This window comes from Leuciscus leuciscus, assembly GCF_965113295.1.
Source record: "Leuciscus leuciscus genome assembly, chromosome: 5".
In the NCBI taxonomy this organism is placed as follows: Eukaryota; Metazoa; Chordata; class Actinopteri; order Cypriniformes; family Leuciscidae; genus Leuciscus; species Leuciscus leuciscus.
Window position 1 is genome coordinate 30,154,547 of NC_138729.1, and position 26,921 is coordinate 30,181,467.

General features: G+C 35.0%; 1 protein-coding gene and 1 long non-coding RNA gene across 6 annotated transcripts in view; both read left to right on the plus strand.

Annotated features, from left to right (window-relative positions):
- Window positions 1-26,921, plus strand: part of fcho2 (FCH and mu domain containing endocytic adaptor 2) — a 53,267-nt gene that overhangs the window by 9,633 nt on the left and 16,713 nt on the right. For all 4 annotated transcript variants that reach the window (XM_082169028.1, XM_082169025.1, XM_082169027.1 and 1 more), the window contains exons 2-15: window positions 4,731-4,822; window positions 8,253-8,327; window positions 9,055-9,196; window positions 11,402-11,554; window positions 11,676-11,780; window positions 12,847-12,945; window positions 16,002-16,098; window positions 20,309-20,353; window positions 20,592-20,661; window positions 20,989-21,013; window positions 21,262-21,318; window positions 21,519-21,576; window positions 21,990-22,165; window positions 24,857-24,881. In XM_082169028.1, coding sequence (XP_082025154.1) covers window positions 4,731-4,822; window positions 8,253-8,327; window positions 9,055-9,196; window positions 11,402-11,554; window positions 11,676-11,780; window positions 12,847-12,945; window positions 16,002-16,098; window positions 20,309-20,353; window positions 20,592-20,661; window positions 20,989-21,013; window positions 21,262-21,318; window positions 21,519-21,576; window positions 21,990-22,165; window positions 24,857-24,881 — 1,219 coding nt within the window. The remainder of the gene's footprint in view (window positions 1-4,730; window positions 4,823-8,252; window positions 8,328-9,054; window positions 9,197-11,401; window positions 11,555-11,675; window positions 11,781-12,846; window positions 12,946-16,001; window positions 16,099-20,308; window positions 20,354-20,591; window positions 20,662-20,988; window positions 21,014-21,261; window positions 21,319-21,518; window positions 21,577-21,989; window positions 22,166-24,856; window positions 24,882-26,921) is intronic.
- LOC309498349 lies at window positions 582-3,827 on the plus strand. Of its 2 annotated transcripts, XR_014205914.1 has the most exons (4): window positions 587-938; window positions 1,927-2,007; window positions 2,647-3,124; window positions 3,225-3,827. It is a non-coding gene; the product is annotated as an uncharacterized lncRNA (long non-coding RNA). The 2 variants fall into 2 exon arrangements; XR_014205913.1 differs by having other exon boundaries at window positions 582-938; window positions 2,647-3,827.

Here is a 26,921-nt window from a genome sequence, read left to right on the forward strand (position 1 = left end):
TTCAACATTGATCATGTGAGAAATGTTTCTTGAACAGCAATTCAGCAAATTATTTCTGAAGGATCATGTGACATTGAAGACTGGGTTAATAATGCTGAAAATTCAGCTTTGCCATCACAGGAATAAATGACAGAAATATATTCAAGTACAAAACGTTGTATTTATTAACATTATTATATTTTAACATTTATATATTATTTTAAATTATGATAATGTGTCACAATATAACTGTTTTACTACACTGTAAATGATTTCTGTTGTTTTCACAGTATTATTGCTGTATTTTCAGTGAAAGTTTACTGTAGAAACAGTTTACAGTAAGTTGCTGTCAATTTTATAGCTTTTACATTATTTTTGCTGTATTTCCAGCTTTGTCACCGTATAACTATTTACAGGAAAGTTGCTGTCAATGTATGCTTTTCTTTGGTGGGGGGGAAGAAAATTTACAGTAATTCTTATACTCCTGTTAAATTGATGACAGTAATATTCCAACAGACAATATTAATTATTTCATCTTAGGAATTTTATAATACATCGTTTCATAAGGTAACCCATAGATTATGGCATTTAGTATAGTTAAAAAAAAGTTTAAATTTGCTTGGGTGTTTTTTTCTTCTTTTTTTCTTTATGGTTGCCAGATTTTGTCACAAACCCAATTAATCTCAAAGGTTATTATAGACAAAAAATTTGGGATGGGAGATGTAGTCCCATCCAATGATCAATAATATAGACAATGTAAAATAGATAAAAATCGATTTCCATGATTTATTATTATTATTTTGCTTTCTATTTACACACTTAATTACATAAAGAGCGAATCGCACGGGATATACACCTGGCAACCAATCATCTAACCGTCAGCCGTCACACTCGAATTTTCCATTTCATCCTGACTGACTTCGAGGACGGAGCACGCAGAACCTGCAAGAACTAGCCAGGTAAGATGTAAAATTGTATTCAAAATCTTAAAAATTTGTATTTCTAAATGTTTCACCACTACAAATGTGAAGATATATCCGTTTTACCATTAACTGTTAAGTATCCTAATCGGTGGTGAATTTGATATAAAGGTAACGTTAAAGTTAAGGTAATGTTAGCTTTTTAACGCAAACATTCTAACGTTAGCCAGTTAGCCAAATACTAGTTATCACAAGGTTTGATGTTAATGTCAGTTATTATTTTCAAGTTTGGAACAAAGTAATCGAAATGTTCTTGTTTCTGAACACTTGTGTGTAACTTAGGCTCGCAGCTACACCGTGTGCGTGTTGCCTGTCGCGATCGAGGCCTCATACAACAATATGTTAACATATAGCTGCTAACGTTATAACATAGGCCTAACCCTACCGGTAAGTTATGTTATACACGAATTGAACGGACAACCACAGTGTTATTAGTCATATTATACATTTTATAACGTTAGTACACGATGCACACTTAAAGTGAATAACGTTACACAGGCAGTGAAAGTCCCGCCGAATGAATTCCCGCGTCTCGGCATCCACAAGTACTTCAGAACGGCACAAATTGACATTTTAAAGATCAGATTTTTTATTAGCTCTATAACGTTAAATCAATTAAAAAGTCTAACCTTTTCTAATTTTTAAGATCACATTAAATACAAAATGTTGCGAAAAATACTCCTTTCTAGTGTAATATGTAATATGTATGTACGATTCAAATTCTATTGAACTCAAAGATCATAGAGACATGAAATCAGCTGTAAAACAATCATATTATATTCTTAAAATGCTCATGCTAGCCACCTTTTTACGTAATAAATGAAATGCACTGATTGAATAATTTATATGAGCATTCAATTATTTCATTTACAAAAAATATATGTTAACTTTTTTGATATTTTTAAGTTGCAATTTAGTTGTTAGCTTGTAATTTTTGATCTTTGAAATTTGTTTTTGCTCTGCGTAGAAGGAAAGGTGGTCATCCAGTCAGTTAACCCTCAGGATGACTTCACATCTGCCATCTATCAACCTTGGAATTCATCCAGAGGTAACTATTGGTGAATCCATAAAAAAATCATACTGTTTGGCATCAGCAGATCATGTTGAGTACTGGAAAAGTGAACACTTTATCCAGTGTGACCAACTTATGACAATTGCATTTTCATGCAAGATTTTGCAAATGCTATAATTGGATGTCCCTATCTACAGTGAAGTACTATGGTCATTCAAACCCATGCTAACGTTAGAAGTTTATTTTTATGTTCCAAAGCTGGGATGTAGCAAACACTGTGTTAAAGGGATACTCCACTTTAAAATGAAAATTCAGTCATCATTTACTCACCCTCATGTTGTTTCAAACCTGTATGAATTTCTTTCTTCTGCTGAACAGAAAGGAAGATATTTAGAAGAATGTCAGTAACCAGACAGTTGATGGACTCCAATGACTTCCATAGTAGGAAAAAAAAAATACTATGGAAGTCAATGGGACCAGAAACTGTCTGGTTACTGACATTCTTCTAAATATCTTCCTTTCTGTTCAGCAGAAGAAAAAATTCATACAGGTTTGAAACAACATGAGGGTGAGTAAATGATGACTGAATTTTCATATTAAAGTGGAGTATCCCTTTAAACTTGGCTTTTTTAGCAAATGGCTTTTTCAGTATATTTAAAAATATTCTATTTACAGGTTTTTGGTGAGGATAAATCCAGAGAACACAAAATGCAGAGCCAAATTTCAGCAGAGACATAACAATGGCAGGATGGTGCAACGTAAAAGCAGGGCCCTGAATCCACATGTTGCCAACTTCATCAAGGAATTCACCAATTATGACTGGCAGAATTATTAGAGTTAGGTAAGACTTTTAAGTACTTATTCAGTAAAGAGAAAAGATTAGTCAGTGTAATTAAGGTATCAACAAACAAAAGTCTAATTTCAATATTTCATTTGCTTTTAATGGGAAATACCAGCATTACATTTAATCAGGAGCATTTTTACCTTAATTGTATCAATCAGGGTCATTCAGAAAGAAGATTCATTGTGAAAGTAATCTCTCTGTGTATGTCTATGCAGTGTTGAATATGTTTTTCATTTCTTTCATTGTGTGCAGTTGTTTCGAGATTTCAGCGTGCTGAGGATGAGTTTTGCTCCTACATTAAAAACAGAGGTAAGTCATTTTCAGTTATTGAATAATGCACTAAAATTCATAAAAGTAATCTCTCTGTGTACGTCTATGCAGTGTTGAATATGTTTTTCATTTCTTTCAGCGTGTACAGTTGTTCGAGATTGCAGCGTGCTGAGGATGAGTTTTGCTCTTTGCTTGGCCCCGCCAAGTCTGGAGTGTTTCTAGTTTAATGAATTAAATTTTAATAAAGAATTTTAAACTGACTTCTGTGTGTTGTCATAATTGACATAACATCTAATAATCAGTAATATAACTGTGTGAATTTTTTTGGCATACACGCCTTTAGCTTTCATTCTTTTATTAAGCGTGTAACAGATTGTAGTTGGTTATATGTTGTGTGTATATATATAAAAATACCATAATCAATTATACTGCATAGTAACTTTACAGTATTTTAAAATACAGTGCAAAAACAAGCACTGTAATTAATTTTACAGCATAAAAATGCTGTAAGTTATTATACAGTATGCTGTTAACTATTGTATTTTAAAATACAGTGCAAAAACAAGAACTGTAATTCATTTTACAGTATAAATATACTGTAAGTTATTATACGGTATGCTGTGAAGTACTGTTGCCAGATTTACAGTAATTTTACCGTGGAATAAAATACTGAAGCTTGCTGGATATTTGTTGCCAGTAAGTTACTGTTGATTTTACGTTAAATTTTTTACAGTGTATATATTTTTTTAATGCTGCCTTGGTGAGCATAACAAACTTATTTCAAAAATATTTTAATAAATAAATGACCCCAAACTTTTAAATTGTAATGTATAACTACAATGGTTATGAATAGATGGCATTTTTCTTCTTCTTGTGCTTTTCTTTGAATCACTGGTTGAACTCTCGTGGTGTGCCAGATATCTGTGTTTTCACAGTTGGCTTTTGAGAAATGCTAATAAAATAGCTTGCAATTTAGCTCGTTTTGAGTTGGTTCATTAATCTGATGTATTAGATGTATTAGGGCATATTATTGATTATGTCTGTTTATAGATAACAGATACGTTTATAGTCACTCAGAACAGATATTGTGTGTGTGTGTGTGTGTGTGTGTGTGTGTGTGTGTGTGTGTGTGTGTGTGTGTGTGTGTGTGTGTGTGTGTGTGTGTGTGTGTGTGTGCAAAATTAGAGGAGGGATCAGACCTCACTTCAGATCTGAATAATGCATTAGTTTAGCGCTTGCATTTTTAAAACTGATATTGGACACTTGTAGCGGCATTGTAACCGTGGTTGCTATGAAACCCTTTGCACAGTTCAGATCAACCTTACAGCACTGACTTTCTCTCGAACGGGCAAAAATACGGAAAGTATGTTGCGGATGAACATGGTGGACCAGTCTGCTTTAAGAAGCCAGCTAGATGCCATTCAGACCATGGCAGCAATGATTATTGAGAAACCTAAAGTGGTAAACAAATGCCAGCATCAGTGATGACATGCAGTCTGGCTCTCTTTCTTAACATTGCCTCTTGTTTTGTTTTGTTTTGTTTTGTTTTGTTTTGTTTTGTTTTGTTTTGTTTTATTAGAGAAAAAATATAGTTATGTTGATCAAATGCAGTTGATTTTTAATGAATTTATGTTCTTTTTGGCAGGGCGATAAAAACAATGGATTCGATGTACTGTACCACAACATGAAACATGGCCAGATATCCAGCAAGGAGCTGTCAGACTTCATCAGAGAAAGGTAAAACTGTGTTTTTTTGTTTTTGTTTTTGAGGGGATGAGGGGAGTTACCTCAAAGTCTAATGTTACATTGTTCATTACAGCCTGTCATAACTCAGACATTCATCTTTTCTAAAATATGCTCGATGTTAGCAGTTGTTATTTAAAATAGTTTTCGTTCATTGATATAAAGTTTAAATCAAATAAAATATTAGATGAAAAGCCTAAACTTAAAAAATATATAAATGTTGAAATTAGAGATGTTGCCTTGACAACTAACTAAAATAAATAGTTGTATTAAAATGACTAAAAATAAAACCAACAAAAATAAATTATAGCTAAATAGAAATATTACAAAACCAAAAGGTACAAATAATTACAAATAAATGAAAACATTAAAATATTAAATTAATTCAAAATATTAATAAATACTATAACACTATATAAATAATACTAAAATTAACACTGTATGTGAATTATGAAATCACCAATCATATACTCACTTAACACAAAAATCAAAAATCTATTTTTTATTCGTTTTTTTTATTATTTCTTTTTACTTTTTTTACTGCAGAAACCACATTTAACCTGATCCAAATCACATGTATGCGGTTTAAATGTGATATTTAGAAATGCTCATCAGTCTTAACAGTGAGACCTGAGGCCTATACCATGAAGCTTAGGTGGATTTAGGTGGATAGCCGGGTATGCTTAGTTTGTGCCAACCCTGGGTTTTAGGCACCATGAAAGTGGCTCTGCTTTCTCTCTGTGTTCATTGCTGAAGTAACTTACACTCCACGGCTAACCTGCTCCGGGGAAGGTAATGTTCCCGGGGAAGAGATCTCAAACTGAATCAGCTGTGAGCAAAGTGACACATTAAAACCACCAGTTTCTCTTCCTCCAAATTAAAGGCCACTATGTAGTAACAGTTTTTTAAAGACCAAATTATCTGGCTATAGCAATGATTTTTTAAATTAATTATTTTATATGATTTATATAGGCTATTATTTCTATAATTATTATACCCCTAATCCATTACACGTGCAATTTTAGTTTAACAATTATTATTAAGCATTTAGTTTAAATGAATATAAATATATACGGATAATATATAATATAAATAAGATTTGGAATCAGTAGATAAAGCTTTATAAATGACTACATGTGAGCTTACATGTTCAAGTCTCTGTATATATATGAAGAGTTCAGATGCAAAAGCCTCTAAGTGCCATCTGAAATTTTCTTCTAGAATGATCATTTGTATCAAGCTTGTACATTCAAGTTCAGTAATTTCACTTAAATGCCAATGAAAATTACCTATTAATTGTCATTTAAGTGAAATTACTGAACTTAAATAAACGAGCTTGATAAAAATGATCATTTTAGAAGAAAATTTCAGATGGCACTTAGAGGCTTTTGCATCTGAACTCTTCATATATAAAAAATTATATATAGTATCTACTATATAAACTATCTTCAGAACTTTCACTTGCACTGGTAAATGCTTTTATGTACTTCATATTCTTGAGTCTCTTAATCTTCGGCAGAAGAGAGAAATGAATCTTGTTGATTTTCTCGTGAGAAGTGAATTGCAGTTTTGCATCTTTCAAGGCATGTGATTGTCTGTTCGCTACTGATGTCATATTTTCATGTGTACATGCTCCATAAACTCAGGATTAAAGCCTGAGTTGACAGAGAAAGCTGATGATCAGCGTCATATTACCAACAAAGCCTGATTGAATTGGTTTGGTTTGGTTTTGTCAAATCAAAACTTATTCTGTAACCCTGAGTTTGATTGAACTTTGGTAGCAATTAGGGATCTGACATATTATGTATCTTCATACTGAATGTGCAGTAGTGTCTATAGCTGTGTCATGCACTTATTTTTGGCCACTCTTACTCCACTGCCTCTTTCATTCGAATGCTGATTAGTGTATTTTATACTGGATATTGATGACACTGTCTGAACAAATTGTGTACAGTCATAATTTTATATAATGAATTTATTGAATACAGTACTGAATAGTAGCTGTTAATACTTTCTTCGATCTTCATGTTCCAAAACATACACAGTTTTGTCAGATTGTTCACCTGTGAAAAGGCTGAAGCTCTGCTAGAAATCTTGCTTGTCTTACACAAGCATGACATGTGTCAAGGGAGTAAAGCTATTCAAGAGGAAACTATTTTAAAACTTTTCTCACAAAACCATCCAAATGGCTTTCAGGAATGCTGCAAGTTCTCCAAAAGCCTCGGCATCCATCACACGTCTCACCTGCTTTAACGGTCAAAGCTGCGTTAAACTAACGGAAAGAATTCACACTCTGATAAATTCACCGTCTCATGAGCTCTATGCCTGACAGAGGAATTTTGCGGATTCATAATACCAGTGCACTTTGAGGCCATTGAAAGTTTTGTGCTGATAGATATTGGGAGAGGTTTCTCCACAAATGGATCGTGTCTGTCTCCCCCTTCTGGACACAGTGTGACATTGTCTGTGTCTGAGTAAAACAGTACCCAGACTAATTTGCTATTATAAATCTTTCTCTTTTGACACACAAAAAGAAGACCATAGCCATAGATTTCCAAAAATATCTGGGCAAGTGTCTGTAGGGATATACTACCAATAAAAGTTTTGGACAAAGTTACACTTTAATTATTCATTTACTGTTTTTCAGATTTTGGAATAATAGTTAAAACATCCAAACTATGACATGAAATGACACAAATGAATGTATGGGAATTATGAAGTGACCAAAACAATCTGGGCTTCTCTCAAACATCATCCTGAGATTTTTTTATTTTTTGCTGAAAAGTGCTGAATGAGTTTGCTGAGCTCTTCTGCTTTTTAAAAACTAAAAATCTTTTTAGTTTTGTAAAATTAATTTGCATTCACAATTTATGTTTGTCTACAAGACTAATTTCAAACAAGCTTTGGATCAAAAGGTTAAGATCATGACATTCATTTAAATGTGTAAACCTTTGACTGTTATTGCATATGTAAGCATCACACTTTCACGCATATATGTATGTTAACAATTGTGTTTTTAATACCGACAGATTATGTCTTTCTGTTTGATTTAGTTCGAGTCTTCTTTTCTTCATGTGTCCTTGATGTATTGCACAAGCTTTAAGAGAATAATTAATCTTAACTTAAGTTTGTTTGCTTATATGTAGGTGCATCAGTAATTTGTGCAACATACATTGCGCAACTCATAGATTTTCTTTAAATCAGCTTCTTTTTTTTCTTTTTTTTCCAAAGCAATTGAATGCAAGTATATGTAAATGTTTGTGCGAGTGAGAACTGAGAAGTATTGTTAAAGGATATCTTTCTAAATAATAATGGTAACACTTTACAATAGGGTCTCATTTGTTAACATAATAATCAGTGACAGCCTGTCATTATTTGGATTTGATTGATTATTCACACATGGTTTTCTCCATTCTTGTCTCAGAGCCACCATAGAGGAGACGTATTCAAGATCAATGACCAAACTGGCCAAGACTGCCAGCAACTGCTCTCAGCTAGGGTAAGTGTGTGTGTGTGTGTGTGTGTTTGTGTGTCTGAGGGTTTACAGGACCAGTGGGTTCATTATGAACACCATTTTAATAATGTATTTATAATGAGCTGGAAAACCCGCATCATTTCAATGTCTCTCAGGCTTTATTCATGAAAGCCAAAGTTCATTACCTGCAAGGAAAGAAAATGAATACCCACAGCTGTTCACTTACCTGCCTGGAACATTTGTGAATCTTTATTCTATATAAACTTTATTCTGGCAAGCTTGCTGTACTTTCCCTGCTAATGGGAGACATATTGCCAGTCAAGCGAAACTTCATAAGCTACTTCAAAAAGATCTGCAGGAGGAAAGCAATTAACTCATTGTTATTGCTATTATGGTCCTGAAATAGCCAAAGTTTGTATAATAACTATTTGCAAAATATGCTAGATGCAGTTGTGTGAAATGAAAGCTGGCTTTTCACTGGCCTGCGGTGCTTTATTTCAGCCGAACATGATTTTCACCCCCCCCCACATATCATATTGTCAGTACCGACATTATAGTGTCATTAAACCTTGCACAGAGCTGTTTCCATTAAAAACAACCAGGACCAGAGGATAAATCTGATATCGAGACAATAAACAGACCTTGGTGTTAAATCACAAATCATGTTTAACACATTTTAATGTTTTATTTGAACAAAGTGTGTTGAGTATAATGCACTGAGAAGAAAATGAAATGGCCATTTGTTCCACAGGACGTTTGCGCCGGTGTGGGATGTGTTTAAACAGTCCACTGAGAAACTGGCTGCGTGTCACATGGAGCTGGTCCGCAAACTGCAAGAGCTCATCAAGGAAGTCCAGAAATATGTGGAGGAACAAGCCAAAAATCATAAGAAGGTATGGGAGCTGCCGTCATCTTTGGTGTTTGATTAATATCCATGTAGGTTTTTGCTCATAACATGCTACATAGCAAAGTATGAACCCAATTTCTCAGCTAAATGAGTCTGTGGTACACACGTCATTCATAAAAAGGTCAGAGGTCTGGTATGTAACCGCTGTAAGATATTTAAAGCGTTTTTCTGGTGAATATCACTCACATCCACATTTCAAAAACAGACTGAGGAGTATCATATGAAATGGGGATATAATTACATAATAATAATAATAATAATAATAAATAAAAATGGTCTCCTGTATATTCCACTATTAACTTCATATCTCTGAAATGTTTGTGGATGTCTTCCTCGTCCTCCCATGGAAACAATTTGTCAACTATTACTAGTATTCTTGTTATCTCAACAAAACAAAAACAAAAACAAAAAATAGTAATGGATGGTCTCTAGATAATATTAATTTATATATACAGTATCTCACAAAAGTGAGCACACCCCTCACAATTCAGCAAACATTTTAGTATATCTTCTCAAGGGACAATACTATAGAAATGAAACTTTTAGAGTAGTCAATGTGCTTCTTGTATAGCAGAATATATATTACTGTCCTCTGAAAATAATTCAACATACAGCCATTATTGTCAAAATAGCTGCCAACAAAAGTGAGTACACCCTAAGTGAACATGTCAAAACTGTGTCCAAAGTTCAATCTTTTGTGTGAGCACCAGTGTTATCAAGCACTGCCTTAATCCTCCTGGACATGGAGTTCACCAGAGCTGCACAGGTTGTTGCTGAGACCCTCTTCCAATGACATCACGGAGCTGCTGGATGTTAGACACATGGCGCTTCTCCACCTTCTGCTTGAGGATGCCCCACAGGTGCTCAATAGGGTTCAGGTCTGTAGAAATACTTGGCCACTCCATCACCTTCACCTTCAGCTCCCTCAGCAAGGCTGTTGTCATCTTGGCGGTGTGTCTGGGGTCGTTATCATGCCGTTCGGCCCAGTTTCTGTTTTCAACTTCAGTTGACTTTCCGCTTCTGCAACCTCTAAAGCAATGCTGGCAGAACTCATGCGTCTGTTTTTTGAAGCCAGCTTCTGCACCTGACGCACAGCACGAGGACTCAACTTCTTTGATTGACCCTTGCGAGGACTGTTGTGAGTGGAACCCGTCTTGGAAAACCTCTGTATTACCCTGGCCTGTACTGTAACTCAGTTTCAGGGTGTTACCAATCTTCTTATAGCCTAGGTCAACTTTGTGGAGAGCAACCATTCTAATTCTCAAATCCTTAGAGTTATTTGCCATGAGGTGTCATGTTGAACATCCAGTGGTCAGTATGAGAGAATTGTGCTTATTTAAAATTGAAAGCACAAATTTTAACTGCTCCAATACAAGATACACACATTTGTATGGTCCTGTCAAGCAGACACAAACATGAACATGATGAATAGGACATGTGGCTTTGCATGGTTAAACAACGTACAGCTATTATCACTTAGGGTGTACTCACTTTTGTTGCCAGCTATTTTGACAAAAATGGCTGTATGTTGAGTTATTTTCAGAGGACAGAGCATATACACTGCTATACAAGCAGCACATTGACTACTCTAGAATATATCCAAGTTTCATTTCTATAGTATTGTCCCTTGAGAAGATATACTAAAATGTTTGCTGAAATGTGAGGGGTGTACTCACTTTCGTGAGTATTATATTTATCAAATAATAAATATAATAAATAAGTAATAATAATTCATAAACTAATAATTGATTTATATTATATATAAATATATTATATAAATATAAATAAAATTATTAGTTTATGAATTATTATTACTTATTTGTATTATTTGTATGATTGTGATGTCTTTTTTTATGAAAGGAAAACAGGTTTCTGGTTTTTTGTGCATGTGCAGAGGAACAGTGTTTGATAGCTTACACAGTTACAGAAGAAAAAACATGACGACTGGGCTGATCCTCTTAGTATTTACTTTTTTCCTCATGTTTTTTGTTTGGCTCTTTAAACTTAATGCATTTGTGTCTGACTCTTTGATTGTGTTAGCACCTTTAAAACTATGTCCATTTCATAGCTAAAATGACCATTGTATTACATTCTAAAAACAAGACATTTAGGGCTGTGAAAAAAACATTATTTTATTTATTTAAAGATGAGAATAATACTCAAGTTCTTTCTGGTTTCTCTTGCTTTCTAGTCAAAGGAGGAGGTGGCGTCCACTCTGGAGGCTGTGCAGAACATCCAGAGTGTGTCACAGGCCTTACAGAAGAGCAAAGAGAACTACGTCAACAAAATGCTAGAGCAAGAACGTATGCGCAAAGAGGGGGCCACACAGAGAGACCTGGACAAGGTACACACACAGACTTGTACATACATGAATGGCAGCCCAATAGTTTGGAATCTGGAAGGTGTTTGGAAGATGTCTGAATGCGTACATTTCTCTCTGTCTGGTTTGTGTTATTTGTTTGTAGGCTGGATTGAAGGTCAAGAAAGCCACTGAGTCCTACAAGTCATACGTGGAGAAGTATGCCACTGCGAAAACAGAATTTGAGCAAAGAATGACAGAAACCGCACAAGTAAGATGTTTGTTGGGGCTATTAGAGTTTTTATGCAACTTGATCTGAATTAACACACACATACTATTATACTAGCAGCCTAGTGTATCGTATAAGGTGTAAAGATTAAAAGGACACATCAATGAAAAAAAATTATGTTCATGGATTAATTTATCCATGATGGGTTCATTTATAATAAAATGGCAATATTCTATGAAAAATAAGAATTATCAATTTTGATTTCATGGTTTCACTTTAAATTAGTAACATTTATATTTAAGATTATTATTAATAATTTTAATTGAATGTTTTTTTTTTTTAATCTCAAAATTATATTAATATTTGTATTAAATTTTTTACGTTTTTTTTATAGATTTAATTAATAAATTATAGTTTACATTTTTTGTTTTTTTTTGTCTTTTTATTATTTTGTGGTACACTATCTTTTTTTTTTACCTCATCATACTGAAGACTTCGAGCTCACATCTTGGGTACAATGTAATGTCTTTTGCTTTAAATTCAGTAGCGCGGTCAGGAAAAGCTGTAGCCCCTCACCCATCCCGCACATACACACTTAATTTCCCAAATCAGAGCCACAGAGTCCTCAAACATACAAACCTTAAGCTCTTTATTGATGTTTCCTTACATGATCCACACACACATGCACAAACACGTTTTTTCCCTGTGGTCACACATGCTCTGACTTATGCTGTCATTATCTTGTTTCCGCTCATTTCCTCGTCTTTTTCTCCTCTTCCCCTTAAATCTTCTAAAACCCTACTGTCAGTCTGAGAGGAGCATAAACAGCAAATCAGGCATGCAGCCATCCTTGACACACACACATCCCACATGCACGCATACATATTCATTTTCAGTGTGTTTGTGCGTGTTACACGCTTAGCTTCTCAGACCACCCAAATAGGCAATTCATAGAACATTTTCTGGTCTGATTAAGGATCATTTCTAACATCTGCTTTCAGCTTCACATTTTGAGACCGACTAAAACTAGTATCCAGTATTATCCATTTTTAAATTACTTTTGCACTGTTTCAGAAAGAAGTTATTTAAAGATTGTGTGTGTCTACAGAAATTCCAGGGCATTGAAGAGGAACATGTCATGCGTATGCAGGAGATTATCCATTCATACTCTCAGTCTGTTGAAGAGACGCACATACAGATCGGAGAGGTGAGCAGACAAACATGCACACATTATTACTGCTGGCAAAATGGTATTTCAAGATGTTGCCTGAACTCATTTGCATCGTTACCAGACACTTTCTTAATCTAGGAAATTATCCTTTAATTTATTTTATTACAAAAATGCACACACACACGTGTATATATTATATTATATTATATTATATTATATTATATTATATTATATTATATTATATTATATAAAAGATGCTAACAACCTGCTAATGTCCTGGGAGTTTAAAAAAATATATTATTTAAGTCCTAGAAAATCTATTTTTCTAGTTGTCTAGAAAAATCGATTTAATCTGTTAGAATTTTTATTATGAGTCACTTAAAGTGTTTTTATAAATTCTTAACCAGTAGTCATGAAGCAACTGGAAAAAATTATGAAAATTCAATGGCGAAAAGGTGTGGGAACACTGGATTAAGCCTATGAGATCTGGCTGTTGCATCATCTTTTAGCTGTAGAGGGCGTCAGAGACCCGTAGACGTACAGAAGTCAAACAAGCATGAATGAACTTCGTAATATAAGGCTGTCTGATCAATCTTTCCTTATCTATCCTCAATCCTATTGCCACTGATTCAGAGAGATTTATAACATTTGTATTCCCCGTTATTCATTGAAATGCACTTCCATGCTGAATGCACACAATCTCATTCCTACACACCCACAGCAAACGATCTCTGTTAGGCATTAACTGGTTATTGACCACAGAACTATTGCATGCTCTGGTTTGGGCTTCATCCTAACCACACACTCTCTTATATTCAGCTTGAGCCTGAAAATAAATAAGATTTGAGTTTTTTTTTTTTTTTTTGCTGTTGTTTTTTACTGTGGTTATTATGGTTATATTGTTTCTGTGTGCATAACAAAAATAATTAAATCCTCTTTCAAGTGCACAATTTACTAATGCAAAAGTTGGTGTCACTGTTCATTTGTACATGAGTTTTAATAACTCAATATAACAAAGGGTTCTAGATGTGAAATGACAGAGCAAAAGATGGAACAATGGCATGTGTCTTTGAAAGAAGAGATATGGCTACATTTTTTAATGAAATTGTGCATAAACCTTTTAAGACAGACTGAACACTTCACAAGTTATGAGATAGTTAATAGTCAGTGATTTTAGCATTTTAGTTCACAGTGCATTTACTAATCTTAACAAAAACAATTTTTGTTTTTAAATAATGTAGTAGTAAATATTGAAATTAACATTAACTAAGATTAATAAATGCTGTAGACGTATTGTTCATTATTAGTTCATTTTAATTAACGTAGTTAACTAATGTTAACTAATTAAACCTTATTATAAAATATTTGTAATTATTTTTTATTTTTCCGTTTTCATTTTGACCTTAAGATAATTTTTTTATTTTTTATTTTATTTTTTTTTATTGTAATTTTTGTTAGTTCTCTTTTAAATATCTACATCTATAAAGTTTTTATAATTTTTTATACATTTAGTTATTTTAGTACATCAAATGAAATTGGGAAATATTGCCTTGGCAATTAGCTGAAATAAAATAAGTAACAACATTTTTTTTTATGGTTTTAGTTTTAGTTTTTCAGAGCTGGTTGGTTTGGTTAATGGTTTAGAAGTCTTTATTGGAGATTTTTTTTTAAATTGCTTTGAAAAAATGAATGCCAAAAAAATAAATACTTGAACCTAGACCACTCACAAAGTCTGTGATGTGATTCTGCTTCACAGCGAGCATCATGAATCACTTTCCTTTCACCCCTCCTTAAACTAAAGGATTTGATATACGCAAAACTACACATGCTGTCAGTCAGATCCTCTCGTCCACAAACAGGCAAGGAGATGGATGCTAAATCAAATTGACAAACATTTTTATGAATTTCTGTATGTTTATGACATGAACTAGAAAATCTAATGAATTAGGAATACATCAACTGTAAAAGGAAAGCATTGAGACATTGCATTTGTCACCATCCCTCGAGGGCTATAAAAACAAAGACAGTCAAAGTGGTCACCTGAGGAAATAATGTCACATCCTCATTGCGTGCACTAGCTCTCAACCTTCTCCTCCTCCAGATCCTTGATCTTGCTTGCATGGGATACGGCTCAAGCGCTGGTAATGTGGTGAAGCTCTGCCTGAGAGTGAAAACAATTAGAGTCCAGGTTTATGATCATAACACATTAGGTAGTTTATGATCATAAGGCCTTGGTTTCTAGGCCCCCTTTGTTCAGTGTTTCAGAGATGTGCTCTTCTGTTGCCGTTGTTATTAAAATAACTGCTAAAAATAATTTAATTCAGGGATTATCAATGTGGTGTTTTTGTTCAATTGTAAGACAAGGTGCCCAGTAATTGATTGAGCCTAGGGAACAGGATTTTGCAGTTTAATACACTGTTGTTTAAATAAATATGATATGTTTAAATAATGATATATTATGGCAATAATATGTTCAGAGATGTTCACGTTTGAAATTTTCATACTAGCTTGTATGTATGATTTGCAACATAAATACTGTGTTATTTAGCGTTCACTTCATGCTATGATTATACTATCAAATGGCATAGAGTCCGCTCTGAAGAATAAGCGGGCCATGACCTATTTTGACCGGTCAAGTGGCTTCAGACGCAAATGCTGCCATCGCTGAACAAAGTCTTGGTAGAGTCGCCCTCCATTAACAGTCTGATGCACTTTTGGTCTTTCTTGGCTTTTTAATTGTATCCTGTGTATCCTTGTATAAATGGCAAGGAATAATCGTACATGTAGTCTGTAGGAGAAACCCTTTCATTCTTCATTATTGGGATCATGTCAATCTTTGTTTTGTTGAGACACAAATGTGAGGTCACAATAAGTTTCATAAAAAAAAAAAAAATGTTAATCCAAATTCTAACAGTATCTTGACAGACGGTTAATGTTAATTTCACATGCATTAGTACTTTTATACCTACTATGTTAACTACTAAACATTTATTTGCATTGTATGGTTATCAAATTCCCTGTTAAGCAGTGCAAGTAGTGAAGAAGGGCATGTAATCTTATGCATCTGTTTTGTTTTGTTTTTTATTGTAAAGGTGCAACAAGAGTTTGTTAACAACATGGAGAACACTTCCGTCGAGAGCCTCATACAGAAACTGGCAGAAAGCAAAGGAACAGGCAAAGAGAGACCAGGTAACACAGCTAAATCACACACACAGCATTAACCTCTGGCACCAAACTACTTTGCTCTTGATATTTTTAACAAGACTGGTCATAAGTTCATTACCAACTGACCAAATTATTATTTTTTTGGGGTGAGGGATTATAAATGAGTGTTAGGCTGCACTGTAAACACACTAAGAGTATGTTTGACTTGATTGCTGTAGAATAGTGGAGTCAACACTGAAGGATTTGTGGAGCTCTGACCCTTACAGGGGTTTTCAGCCCAGGTCTCAGCCAGCGCTGGCTGTCACATGCTAACGCTAGCGTCACATGCTAAGTGGAATGTCAAACTCGCCCACCTTTACACGAGATTAAGCCACTTGAGATTGATAGGGCTTGACACGGCTACACTTCCCCCTGTGCGCTTGCTATTTTTCCTCACTTATCCCTCTGTGACCTTTCATTTGACCTCCTGCTTCTCCCTCTTTTCACAGGGTGGAAGTTTTTTCACATTTCACATAGAGAATATAATCTTGCTTAAAGCTAAAGGGGCGTGGTGGAGTATAATTACACTGGTTTAGCCAGCAATACCGTTAACAATATAAATGTTGTACTGGATTTTGATGCTGGATTTTGCCTTTAACATGGCTTGACAACTTTTTCCCCACCCAGCGATGTTTCAAAACGTTACTGTGTTGTTTGGGGCGGGACTAATATGTTTTATTCATCCAGTTTCAGAGTGTTTTGGAAACCATTTTGAAAACAATAATTTTTCTTGATTGGTGATGCCATTGGCACAGAAATTACACACTTTAGCTGTAATAACCTGTTTTCTTACCACGTTTATATTTACTATATTATATTATATTATATTATCAGTGGCCAAAATGATTATATAAATAATTGTAAATAATACATATATTAACACATACGCTGCCATTTAAAAGTTTGGCGTTGGCCGTTATTTTAAATTGTAATAATACTTTACAATATTTATTTTTTTAAACTTGTTTTCTATTTTAATATATTTGAAAGTGTAATTTATTTCTGAAATATATCATTCTGATATACTGATTTGATGCTCAAGAATCATTTCTTATCGTTATCAATGTTGATAGTTGTGTTTTTTTGGAAACGTGATACCTTTATATTTTTCTATTTCAAAAGCATTTATGTTCAAATAGCCATTATACATGTCTTTATTGTCAACTTTTAATCAGTTTAATGAATCCTAAAGTATATATAAAAACATACTGTCCCCAAACTTCTGAATGATTCTGTATGTGTGTGTATGTATATAATATGCCATACACAGGTAGACCAACTAAACCATGTATGAATGTATAGTGACCCCCAGGGGTCTAGACTAAACCTTCAGGCTTTTGGTTGCCCTCCATTTGTTTTGACAGCAGAATTAATTGAGACTAAAAGCTGTTTTGGTCAACAAAACATTCCTTCCCCCGTATCAAGCTGTTCATTAGGGATTGCGCCGCTGTCAGAGCAATAACCTGTGTGGCACGCTGATGAAATCAGAGCAGCCCTAACCAGTATATAGAGAGAGAGAGGTTGAACAAACTTTGTACCACGGAAACAATCCCGAAGTGACACGCTGGGCTGTGGGGAGGTTACAAGAGCAGTTCAGCAATATCCAGCTGGGCTGTGAACTGGTCGCCAGCCAGACACGCAAACTCTCCTCTCTGCATGCTCAACATATGCAATTTTATAAATACATCCTCCGTTAATGCATGACTGCATGCGCCTCTCATATACAAACACGCAAGTGAATGAGCACTCACAAAAGCACACATTTACCTAGCAATCCACATAAGGACATACCTTAAACTTCTGTTGTTTTTTTTAAATAAACCTATATGTAATTACTAAACGTAAACCGACTTGACAAAATTTTAGTAAACCTTTTTTTTTTTTTTTTTAGGACATTCCCAAAGGGAATTTTTGTTGGATTTAGCTAAATTCTGTCAACATTTTTCAGCAATGTTTTCCTCAAAGTATTGCTAGAAACCCACACACGCATAAATACAAACACATGCGTTCATGTAAACGAAGCAGTCTGTCTGTTTACATGAATTTAAACAAAACCTAATACCCTTTTTCCAGATTTAGATGGTATTATTGTGTCTAATGTTTGGATTTGTGTGCATAAATATTGTTAGATGGAGCCTGGAAGTGTTGTCATTTGCACCGTTCCTCGCCATGCCATCACTTAATTAGATGAAACTTTTTCCTCAGGCCTGCAGCTGCGTGGAAATCTTAGAAATCAATCTTCATTGTTCGGTTTTCTAAACCTGTTTTGACAAACTTGCAGAATGTTGTAATGAATAAAAAAATTATACAGTTTTGTGCGTCTTTCTAATTTGGCTATTATTTGGAGACTATCAGTAAATCTGATAAAGCCTCAATTTGCTTTGCTTTGCTTTGCTTTTTTCGCTTTTGCTTTGGTTTCATTTTATTTTGAAGTTGTTTTGCAGTTATAGTTTTATAGTTTGTTTGTTTGTTGTTAATTCTATAAATTCTATAAATGTTTTTTTTTCCTGAAAGTTTATTTATTGTATATAATTATTATATTTAACTAAAATATAATCTTTGCTATGTCCCTAATAAGACAGTTAGGTTAGTGTGTGTCTTTGTGCGTGTGTGGTTCATGACATCACTCATCAAATACATTTTGTTCTAAGAGTTTAGTGTGATTTTAATTCAAGTGGGTCTGTCATTATTCGTGTGTGTGTGTTTGTGTGCATGTGTGTGAACAGAGTGTGTGACCTTTTAGTTTTGATTGTGGGATCAGAGATGATCTTAAACAAACAGGAAGAGAGTGATGAGAGAGTGAAGTGATCTGGTGCAGTAGAGTAGATCAGTCATACTGTATCTACGTCAGTGTGATGTGTGTGATGTGTGCCTATCGTGACCGCTCTGAACGGTGCGCATGAGGTCCTCGCACGGACGCTGTTCTCCAGGGAAACTCTATTGAGCCGCTTGAGTTAAATATCACACGCTTTTGTTTTTTCAGGTCAAGGCATTTTCTGTGCAATGAAAATAGCACCCCGGGCTCTCTTGCTGAGGTCTGGTTGTAGTAAAATGCTGTCTTTCGTTTTTTTTGGACAAGCATTAGCTTTTACGCGCATTAACACAAAAGAAAACCCGCTCCAAAGGGCTCTTAGAGCACTGAGGGGCATCTCTCCTCTCTTTGCGGCTAGTCACGAAAGCACAGAATGAATATTTATATGCTGTTCAGGGTATTTATTGAGAATCTATAGCCAAACTAACTGGGGTTAGTAACGGTGATATCAGATTAAAATTAGATTTCATTTTATTCCATATTTTGACTTCACTCTGAAATAGAAACGTTGCAGACACATTGTTGGGTCATGACTGCAAAAGCCTGAGCAGCCAAATACAGTGAAAATGGTAAAGCAGAGTTTGTTTGCTTAAATCCTTTCATCCCTATGTGTCAGTGTGGAAATGGGTCACGTTAAAAGTGTAAAAGCTTGGAGGTAAATATGCAAAATTGATGAGCAAGAAATGAAGCGTGCAGTTTGTTGTTTTTTGCAGCCGTCTGTGTGTCATTTCACTGCTATATTAATTCATATTTTCAGTGGAGACTAAACAGCATTTGACTAAGTTCTATATCAGTGCTGCACATCATTACATGGGACTTGTGTATTTGTTTGATTTCTGAGGTTAAAAACAGAAGTGATTCCAGACATTTGTTTGGGTGTGCATCTGTTAGTGTGTGTTGCATGCTGGCTGTGAACTATGTGCTCTGGCTTAAAAGGGAAGTCAGATTGTGCTGATTGCCACAAGACCCATTTATGACTGTACATTTGTTTACCAGAGAATCTGACCAGTGTGTGTCTGTGTGCCTTTTTTTCTTTTTCTTTTTTCTTTTTTGAGGACTTAAGTACAAGATTTGGCAACACCTTATTTTACAGTCCTGTAGTAACAACAGTAAATTATGCATAATTACATGCAACTAAACCTATACCAAACAAACACTATTTCTTCTATAGTAAGTACATGTTAATTAATTACTCGGTACTTAAATGTATAATTACACTGTAATTGCATGGACACCTTAAAATAAAGTGTAAAAAGTTGTATTATTACATTTAATTATATTTAAAAAACATTTAATTACAACATATCATAATTCTTGAATTCAAGATACTGTAACACAACATCCCTTCAATTATTTGTATTTGTTTATCTGTTTTCATTACAGGGCCCATCGAATTTGAGGAATGTAATGTCTCGATCGCCACAGAAGGTCTGTGTGAATACATTTTTATTTATTTTTTGTCTCTGTTCCCATTTTTTCTTTGTTATTTATATATATATATATAAAATAACTTTTCTTCAATATCTGTAATTAAATCTCTTTATAATAATTCACTCTGAATTTTTGTTTTGCAGCCTTTGCTTTTTATTTTAAAGGCGATGTGCATCTGTTTCAGATGGAACCATATTTGTCTAGATTTGTTACAATCATTGCTGTGTCTGTTTAGGTGCCAAACCCAGAAAAAGAAAAACCTTTGCCATACCAGGCCGACGAAGAGATAAAGACACAGATTCCACGTAAGTTTTGAATATTATTTCACTGTGTTCTCACTTCTTTTTAACACATTTCTTACTTTTTAAGTCATTTTTAAACAATTAAACTATTTTTTAACTACATAATGAAACTTACCATTCTTCATATTCTTTTGTGAGATACTTATTTGAATTTGAAAAATTTGAAACATTTCTTTCATCACCAGATAGAGGTTAAGATAAGAGTATTTTGGTATTGATAATTTTGTAATTTGGAACAGTAGGTTTTGTGTTTGACTAATTGTAATGTTATTTTTGCATAGTAATTTTGCATTTCAATCTCATTCAACTTTTTTCCTCTGTTTTGAATAGTGAATCAGCTGAAGTAGAAGCGGTTGTGAGTATATTTATGCTTATTTATATATAATTATTAATTTAATTTATTTGCTTATTAATTTTATTCTTATTATTGGAGAAAATAATCAGTATTTTTAATGTTTTAATTAATACAAAACTAAAGGTGTTTTTCAGAAATTTCATAATATGAAACAAATTTTCTCATCAGAGTATGCTCTTTCTGGTTATTTTGGAGTAATTCCATGCGAGTCGCACCCACAAAGCCTCTTTTGTTCATCCTTCTTTCAGAACGCTTCCAACGGAGCTCCCCCGGGTTTCTACGGTGCTATAGATCTTCATAACGCCGTGAGTGGTGACCTAATGTTGTTGAAGGATTGTCTATAATTGTTACAATGTTAAGTAAAGACAACACAGTGTAAATACTTCTTGTGATATTGCTAACAATGGTGTGTTTTACCTCAGTCGGACTCTGCTTGTGCTTTGATGTATTGAAGAGTGTGAATAATAGGATTTTGTCTGTGGTGTGTTCTGTGTTTTTTCTGCAGAATGTGCCTCAGCTGGACGAGGAGGGCTTCTGTATCCGACCAGAAGTCAACGAGAATGATATCCTTACTCCAGATCCATCTCTTCCACCCCCCCTCCCCCCCCATCCCTCACACACGCTTTCATCTCAGCCACAGAAACATTTTCCTTTATCTCTTTCATCGCCTCTACTCAATGTAAACTCTGAACACTTTTTTTTGGCTTGAGAACATACTGTGATATTTTTCTTTGTTGCACTTTTTTTTCTGAATCGCTGCCAAGTCATTCCTTCCCATCAGATTTTCTTCATTCTTCTGTTTTCTTTACCGAAGCTGCGTCATCACTCTGTGTGGACTAGAATACATGTTAAAAAAATAAAACACAAAATCTGATATTTTTAACCATCTTGAGTATGCTCAAGATACTAAGATGATTTTTCATGCCCCCACACTTTTTTTTGTGTGCGAACCCTTTTCCTTAACAGTTCTGATCACATGCCAAAGAGAACTCCTTTTATTCATCCAGTGACTCAGAAGATGAGGATGAGCCAAGAAAATTCCGCGTCCAGATCAAACCCGTGCAGACCAACAACGGCACACACCAACAAAAAGCCACCATCGATGAGCTGAAGGCCTCTATTGGAAACATCACCCTCTCGCCCACCCCTGCCGTAAGAGACGCATCACACAAGAACACACACCTTGTGTAAAGATCCCATGACCATATATACTCCTCATATACAGACCTTTCACTCACATTCATTCATACACAGAATAATGCAGCTGGTCTCCCTCTATAAAGGGTGATTGTACAGCGTCAGCAAAGAGAGTTGTGATTGGTTGATATATTCAGTCTTCATCTCTTCCCACGAAACCTCAATTTTCCAGACACTAGAGGGCACTGTTTGATTATGATATTTACAGGCAGACCTCAGAGATTAAGCAAATGCTTTCACACATTTTTTTTAACAATCCTGATTTGTGCTTGAGTGCAATTTTATTTTGTTTGTGTGTGTGTGTGTGTGTGTATGTGTGTTATGCACCTGTGGTCAATATAAGGATTTAACTGGCTCATTGAAAACAATATTGTTTTGGCCCAACGGACGTTAAACGTTTCCAGTGAGGGAATGAGCATTTAATAAATCTCAAGTAGTTTGAGTCTGGGTTGATCATCATGACATAATGGGTGACATCACACATGTACTGGTTCGTGCAAAGGTGACCTACTTTTCTGTCATTTTGTGCATGTAGAGTTGTGTGGTCAAGCAGTTCCTCCTGCACAGACTGTGAGCTGTGTGTGTGTGTGTGTGTGTGTGTGTGTGTGTGTGTGTGTGTGTGTGTGTGTGTGTGTGTGTGTGTGTGTGTGTGTGTGTTAGGCCTGTGGACCATCTGTGTGTGTGTGTGTGCTGTTGGTAAACAAACCCATGCAACTTCCTGCCTGAAATCTCACCACAGGAAGCATGGAGGGACTGTTTCTAATGAGTAAGATCATGTAGGTAAACGCGTGCACACACGGACACATGGAAGCAAGAGTTGTGCCTGTAACAAAAGGATGTTTAGTTAATAAAGGTGGCCAATATCTTGACATGCTCAGAGCCAGTTGGTTAAAATAATGATGTCCCTGATTCTTATTAAATGTTTGCAGCTTTCTTCCTCTTCTTTTGAAAGATATTAATATTTTTATTCAGCAGGGATGCATTAATAGATCAAAAGTGACCATTTTAATGTTACAAAAGATTTCTATTTCAAATAAATGCTTTTGAACTTTAAATTCAGCAAAGCACAACTGTTTTCAACTGTGACAATAATAAATATTTCTTTAGCAGCAAATCAGCATATTAGAATGATTTCTGAAGGATCACGGGACACTGACGACTGGAATAATAGTAGTAATGTTTAACAATATTACTGTTTTTACAATATTTTTGAACAAATAAATGCATCCTTGTTGAGCATAATAGATCAAATAAAATAAAACATTTAAAAATCTTACTGGTTTAAAAGGTAGTGCATATTTGTGTTGTTTATGATTTGATAAATATTAGATATGTAATGGACCGAATAAAAACAAGTTGGTTAGGTTAGTTATCAGTTACATCATTTGTAACTATGATTTTCTCTTTATGCCCAAGATTTCATCTGTTCTGCTTCTCAGTCTCGCCTTTTGTGTTTGTTTTACATTCTCTCTCCCATCCCTCGCTCTTCATCCCTTTGTGACGCTTTGAAATGACAGAGTGATGTATTTCTGCAATAACACATCCTCACAAGTGCCAGCTTGTGTTTTCAGTGAGCACAGTTTACTTTAGACACCTTCACTGCCGCCTCTGTTTGCTCTGTTTGAGATGGATTAACACACATCTTTTAGGGAGGCTCTTCATCATTCATTTCACCCAGCTTGAGCTTTCTGTCTTCTTCCAAATGTGCTCCGTAATCACTCAGATTAACCTCTGAAATATTTACACATCTCAAAAACTACACTACACTTGAACATTTGTCTTTGTGTCTCATATCATACTTGTGTTTCCTTTCTCAGTCTCTCTTCTATTCGTGGGTCTGTTTAATTTTTAGGCGGATCTGTTTTATGGCAGTTTTGGTCAAGTAAGGAAATCTAGGTGATGACGAATGCCATGTCATCTGTTGTAGATTATTGGTATTATTGAGCTTTCCATTTCCTCTAGTCTTCTGTTGTCTTTCTTTTCCCTTCATGTGCTCTCTCTCTCTCTCTCTGTTTCATTGGCGGGTGTGTGGCCTGGGTGCTGTAATTGAACCCATTTGCCAGTCTCTGCCTATGGGACTGAACCATGCCTTCACTTTTCTTTATGCATGCATGTGTATTTGCATGCTTGTGTATTTGTTTGTGTGTTTCCACAAGTTTTTCCTTCACAATTTATCATTTAGTTTCGTTTACGGTCTTGTAGTTGATTTTCTGATGTGTTTCCTTTCATCGAACACCAAGTGAAATTATTTTCCATCCACTTTGACAGAGTCTCGTTCAGAGATGCTTCATATGAGTCACTTTGAATACACAATAAACCAAGCCCATCTTTGTGCATTTATTGCCGTTTTGCTAGCTGACTCTTGTTGACATTTCTCAGCCTCAAAACAATCCCAGTAGTGAATTTGGTTGAATTATCTGCCACTCATTTCCTCATGTTTAAACTGCCTGCAGAATATTGTTTCTGAACTGATGGTTTGAATATGCAATCCCACTAGTGCGGTTCTCTGCTCGTTCTTGTGTGTGTGCTTTTCGTCCTGTGAGGCCAATATCCATTGAATGAATGTGGGGATGAAGCACTTCATGTCTTCAGCTGTTTTCATAACTCCTCTCACTCTCATTAATAAAAGCCTGTTTTCATTTCCAGGTTCATATGAAGAAGAACCAGTCCAGTGAGTATTCCTTTTTTTTTCATCCTCCCTCCATCCCTATGTCACTCTGAAGGTTTGGCTCTGGAGAGCGCCTGCCATTTTGACTTCTCTTTTTCGTTTTTCTTGGCCATGACGTTTCTCGCCAAGCCTCCTTCATGTTGCTCTGGTGACCCCTCCAAAGCCAACTCATCCCATGAGAAAATAAACATCTTCTCCCATTTTTTCCTCATCTGAGTAGCACAGCGTTGCCTCCTTAAGCCATGAGCAAGATTAACTGCTTAATTGTGTGTTTATGTTTTTCTATCCATCATAATTTTACATTTTTCCAGTAAATTGTGTCTTAAACGAACACAGATGCATGCCAGAATGTAGTGTTTACACTGCGGCATGTTCTCACATCAAGAGCGACGATTTTAACCTCCTAGGAAAGTTTCGCATACTTTAAATCCGTAAGACATAGTAATTGAGATCACAGTAGAAACGTTTTGTTATTCTTGCACTCAAACGGTAAACATTTCTTCAAAGAGCGCATTTACCACAACCTCCTGCACGCGCTGAAATTGATAAGATCTGTAGATAATTTTATCCGATAAGTCCTTTAATCCAATTCATGTTGTTTTATCTTAAATCACACTAAGATGCTATTGTAAGTATTCTTTCTCTACATGTTAAAGGAAACTTATTTAAATACAATTTACAATTTGATTTTGTGGTCAACACGAATTATGCTTTATGTTGTTGGACAGAATTTAAAAATGTTTTATTAACTAAAACGCTACAAGTGCTGCAGTGCTACAAGTGAAGATGCTACAAGTGAATTTAGGTATTACGACATTATCATTTACAGTATAAAAAAATGTATATTCATTTTGAGATTATCTAAAGATTATATTTAAAGGGGTCCATTATGCTTTTCCAATTTTTCAACTTTAGTTAGTGTGTAGTTTGAGCATGATCAAAAAGATCTGCAAAGTTTCAAAGCTCAAAGTCCACTCCAAAGGGAGATATTCTATTTGACAGAATCCACTTTTCAAGAACTACAGCGAACGGCTCGTTTGGACTACAATTAAAAAAAATCTGGATTTTAGGAATCTGTTCCTCATTTAAATAATCTCCACCCACAGAATACGCAAAAAAGGGGACGAGGCCTGGTTGAGCTGCATTAGAGAAGTCCGTGTTGTCGCTATGTTAAAGAGATGCTGCTTTTTCCCCCACGCTTCCAAAACTCAGTTTGACCTTCCTAAGGCTGACAAACTTTTATTTTAAACACTGTTTCTGGACATAAAACCCCCAAATTTTATATGTGCGCTGCATATTTTATGAAGAACAGCTTGTTTTCTGTTGTTTTTGTAATCTTGCTTTTGTAAGACGGTTCACCGCTCCTTAGGAAAATGAACCATGGTTTAGTGATTTTGTATTATCTTAGTTTTCTGAAAAATATCACAATTAAATGGTGGATAACACCGTATCTATAATGTATAAGAAAATTACAAAAAAACATACCACTCTGAAACATCCTGTGAAATCCATGCTTGCAAAGTCTGTGCATGAAATCCGTTCTGCAAAATCCTCTTGTTCGTTAACATTGTCAGGGTCTGAATTGGGCTCGACGTGGAAGCTTGAAACAACCTTAATATATACACTAGAGAATAACTCGCAGTAATGGAGGGGCAGGACTTTTACTGAACAAGCGGTGCCAATCACAACACACTGGGCCAGCTTACCAATCACAGCACATTTTGTATTATGGAGGGAGGGGCTTCATCGAAATCGGCGTGTTCGCGCCAGACTGGGGAGAGAGGTACTGTAATAATGTAAAATATGTGAAAAATAATGCTGTTAATGTTTTTTGAACAATCAAGCATGAAAACATTCTAGTACACCACGAACACAAAATCAAGACTTTGTAAAAGGGCATAATAGGACCCCTTTAACGTTATTATTAAATTATTAGGTGTTTTTAAAGATTAACTTTAGTGACCATTGGTTGACGGCAAAGGTAAAGTAAATGTGCACAGTTAAACATCCAATATCATCTGATACTGTTAAAATAAAATAAAA